The 2,733-nt window shown below is 58.9% G+C and overlaps 1 protein-coding gene across 1 annotated transcript; it reads right to left on the minus strand.

The window, feature by feature from the left end:
- Positions 1-813: 813 nt before the first annotated feature.
- LOC143030541 (uncharacterized) lies at positions 814-2,178 on the minus strand. The gene is made up of 2 exons (XM_076193688.1): positions 1,469-2,178; positions 814-1,225 (listed from the first exon to the last, which is right to left on the minus strand). Exons 1-2 carry the CDS (start codon positions 2,176-2,178, stop codon positions 934-936), a joined length of 1,002 nt encoding a protein of 333 aa, XP_076049803.1. The 3' UTR covers positions 814-933.
- Between the last annotated feature and the right edge of the window lie 555 nt (positions 2,179-2,733).

Raw genomic sequence — 2,733 nt, forward strand, 5'->3', positions numbered from 1 at the left:
AAATAATATTGTACAATTTACATAGTGCATAAATTCTGTAGAATATTGTATCTTGCTCAGCGGTTCCTGGGCCTTCCCCTACCCCTCGGTCGCCCTTTGCCCCCCTTCTTTTGCGAAGAGAGGGGTGGAGCCGTTCCCATGGCGACACATGGGACAGGGGTGATCGAGTGGTAGAGATACCGTGTCTTGAAAGAAGTTGCTGATGCCCAGCCCCCGAGGTCCTGCACCCGTTCCACAGAGTGGGTGCGGAGAAATGCCAGCGATGCCGCGAGGCCTCTGATGTTGTGGGCGTGGGGGGCATGGCCCGGGTCGGCCTTCTCTATAATGCGGCAAAGTAGACGCGCCAGGGACCTCGGGGTTAGGGGGTTCCGAGATTTCGAATTGTAGAAGAGATGATCCTCGGACACCCCTTCCGTGCGTTCCACGTAGTCTTTAAACGCACGGACCGGGCACAGCGGGTGTGGGTTTCCTTCCTCCAGGAAGGATGGTATTCTGATAGGGCCAATCATGTCGTCCGCCTGCTCATTCTTGGCTAGGAATGTAGGTGATGGAGCGAGAGTTAGGGCAGAGCAGTCCTCCTCCAGGTTGGAGAAGGACTGGTGGCGGGTGATCGCCGCCAGCTGTGACGCCCTATAACCCGTAGCCAGGGCGAGCAGAAAGACGGCACGTTGAAGGAAGTGTTCCCCCTCCATGATGGTCCCTTCGAACGTCAGGTACTGCAGAACACGATGCAAGGACCAGGCTAGGACCGGCTGACGTCTCGGCTCTCTCGAGGCGCGGATCCCCTTCATTAGAAGGTTTCACTCCCTTTGTGGCACTCTGATGTTCATGCCGAAGCAGAGTGGATCAGCGAGGGCTGCGGAGTGAGCCGAGATCGTCGCCGGTGCCCTGTTGGTGGTGTCAGCTAGCCAAGACAGGAAGTCCAGAACTGTGCTAGCGGAGATGGTCACTATCGCGTGTCTCCGAAGGTTGGGAGGGTTGTTGGATCTGGATGACGGTCGGGACCGTAGCGAAGACGCGGTCTGTCGCTTCCTGGTCGAACAGACCACGGGAAAGGGGAGCTGCTCTCACCACGCCCCGGCGAGCTATCTCCGGGGCCGACCGCGTTGCAGACTGACGAGCTGCCAAACGAGCCGCGGTGAAGGCCCTCGCTGCTGGGGGTAGGGCTGATGACGCCATGTTGGCTGTACCCTCTGCCACGGTAGAGAGTGCCGCCAGGGTGTGTCTGCATACAGAAAACACGCGAATCAAATTAGTAGGGCGAGAAGGATCCCGATCCCCGGAGGGTGTAATAAAGTAACATCGCTCAATTGTAGAACGTATAACATATGCGAGGCCGAGGTCGTTTCCGAACGACCTCGTCCTCGGGCGCTAGTCAAGAGGCTCCGTCCTGGGTGAAGACGCTACCTGAGCGTCTCTCGCCAGGACAGGTCTGGACCCTCTGTATAGATTGAAATATCCCACTCACCTCAATTCTTCCCGCGGGAAGTCCTCAAAGCTCGTGGCGAGCGTCGTCAGCCAGTTCCTCATCATCGCGATTGCCGTGACGGTCGAGATGGTAGAGGCAAGGTCTTGTCTGGTCGAGGCCTCCGTCGTCAGCAACTTAGCCTCCGGTTCACTAAGTTGATGGGGGAGGGCGGGGTCCCTGCCCGAGTGCCATAAGCAATCGCGCAGGCCCTCCGGCGCGAAGGGTGGTGGCAGGACGACGGGGAATGATGAAGGGATATGCCGTCGAGGAGGAACCGTCTTGGGTTGGTCTTGGGCCCGCTCGAAGAGAGCAGGGATGTCTAAGGCCTTCTCCCCTTTCTCCTGCGGGAACCAGGCGTTTGGGGAGAGTGCTACCGCCGGCGAGTCCCCCGACCTGTCGACAAACATATGCCCATCAGGGTTTAAACGAGGGTTCTCCAGGAGAGCACCTAATGCGTCCAGAGTGTTAGAGGTGGAAATCCTGGAGGGCGTGGAGGCCGGGGCGGAGAGGGGTCGAATCTTATATAGAACCTTAGCCCCCTCCTCGTCGTTGGCCCACTTTAGGATAACGTCATCTCTCCTCCTCCAGCCCACCGGTAGCGAGTAGTCGGGAGACCAGGCCACTAGCTTGTGGCCTTCTCCAAACGAGTACTCCCAGGACCGGGGAAGGTCACACCATGAGAAGGGGCGGAACTCAAAAGAGTCCGTCATGGTAGGAGGATAAGGTAAAGAAGAACTGTAGTGGTCCTCCACCCCGTCCAACCCGACGGACGTCTGATTGGGGGGTTCCTCCTGAGAGGGGCCTTCTAGTCCTATACCTGTCGCCGGCACGGAGGGGCGGAGGGAAGGACCAGGAGGGAGAGTGGGAGGGGGGGCTAGAGCCGTAGGTTCAATAGGAGGTTGCTCTGGAGAGGGGTGCGTTATGATTTGCGCGGCCTGAAAGGCCGGATAATGTGATAGGGCCGATTCAAGGACGGGGCCTATCAGGGACGGAAGGAGGGCAGCCACTTGGGCAGCCAGAGTTCCCTCTCCCCTCGTTTCGTCCCCCGGCTCCCTGCCCTTGTGGGATTTACGGCGAGGAAAAGGAGAGCGAGGAAGGGAGGGTGAGTTGGGGGGAGAGGCTGTGGAGGGTGGGGGACAAGCTGAGCGTCCTGGACCTCGGTGAGGCAGACCTCTTTTTCGAGCGAGATTTCCTGCCGGGTTCACGCGAGTGAACTAGGGAGGAAGACGAGTTCGTGGGGGTGCTTGACAAAGCAAGCCGTAAGG

Source organism: Oratosquilla oratoria, chromosome 12 (genome assembly GCF_046742065.1).
Source record: "Oratosquilla oratoria isolate Oo_2021 chromosome 12, ASM4674206v1, whole genome shotgun sequence".
Lineage (NCBI taxonomy): Eukaryota > Metazoa > Arthropoda > Malacostraca > Stomatopoda > Squillidae > Oratosquilla > Oratosquilla oratoria.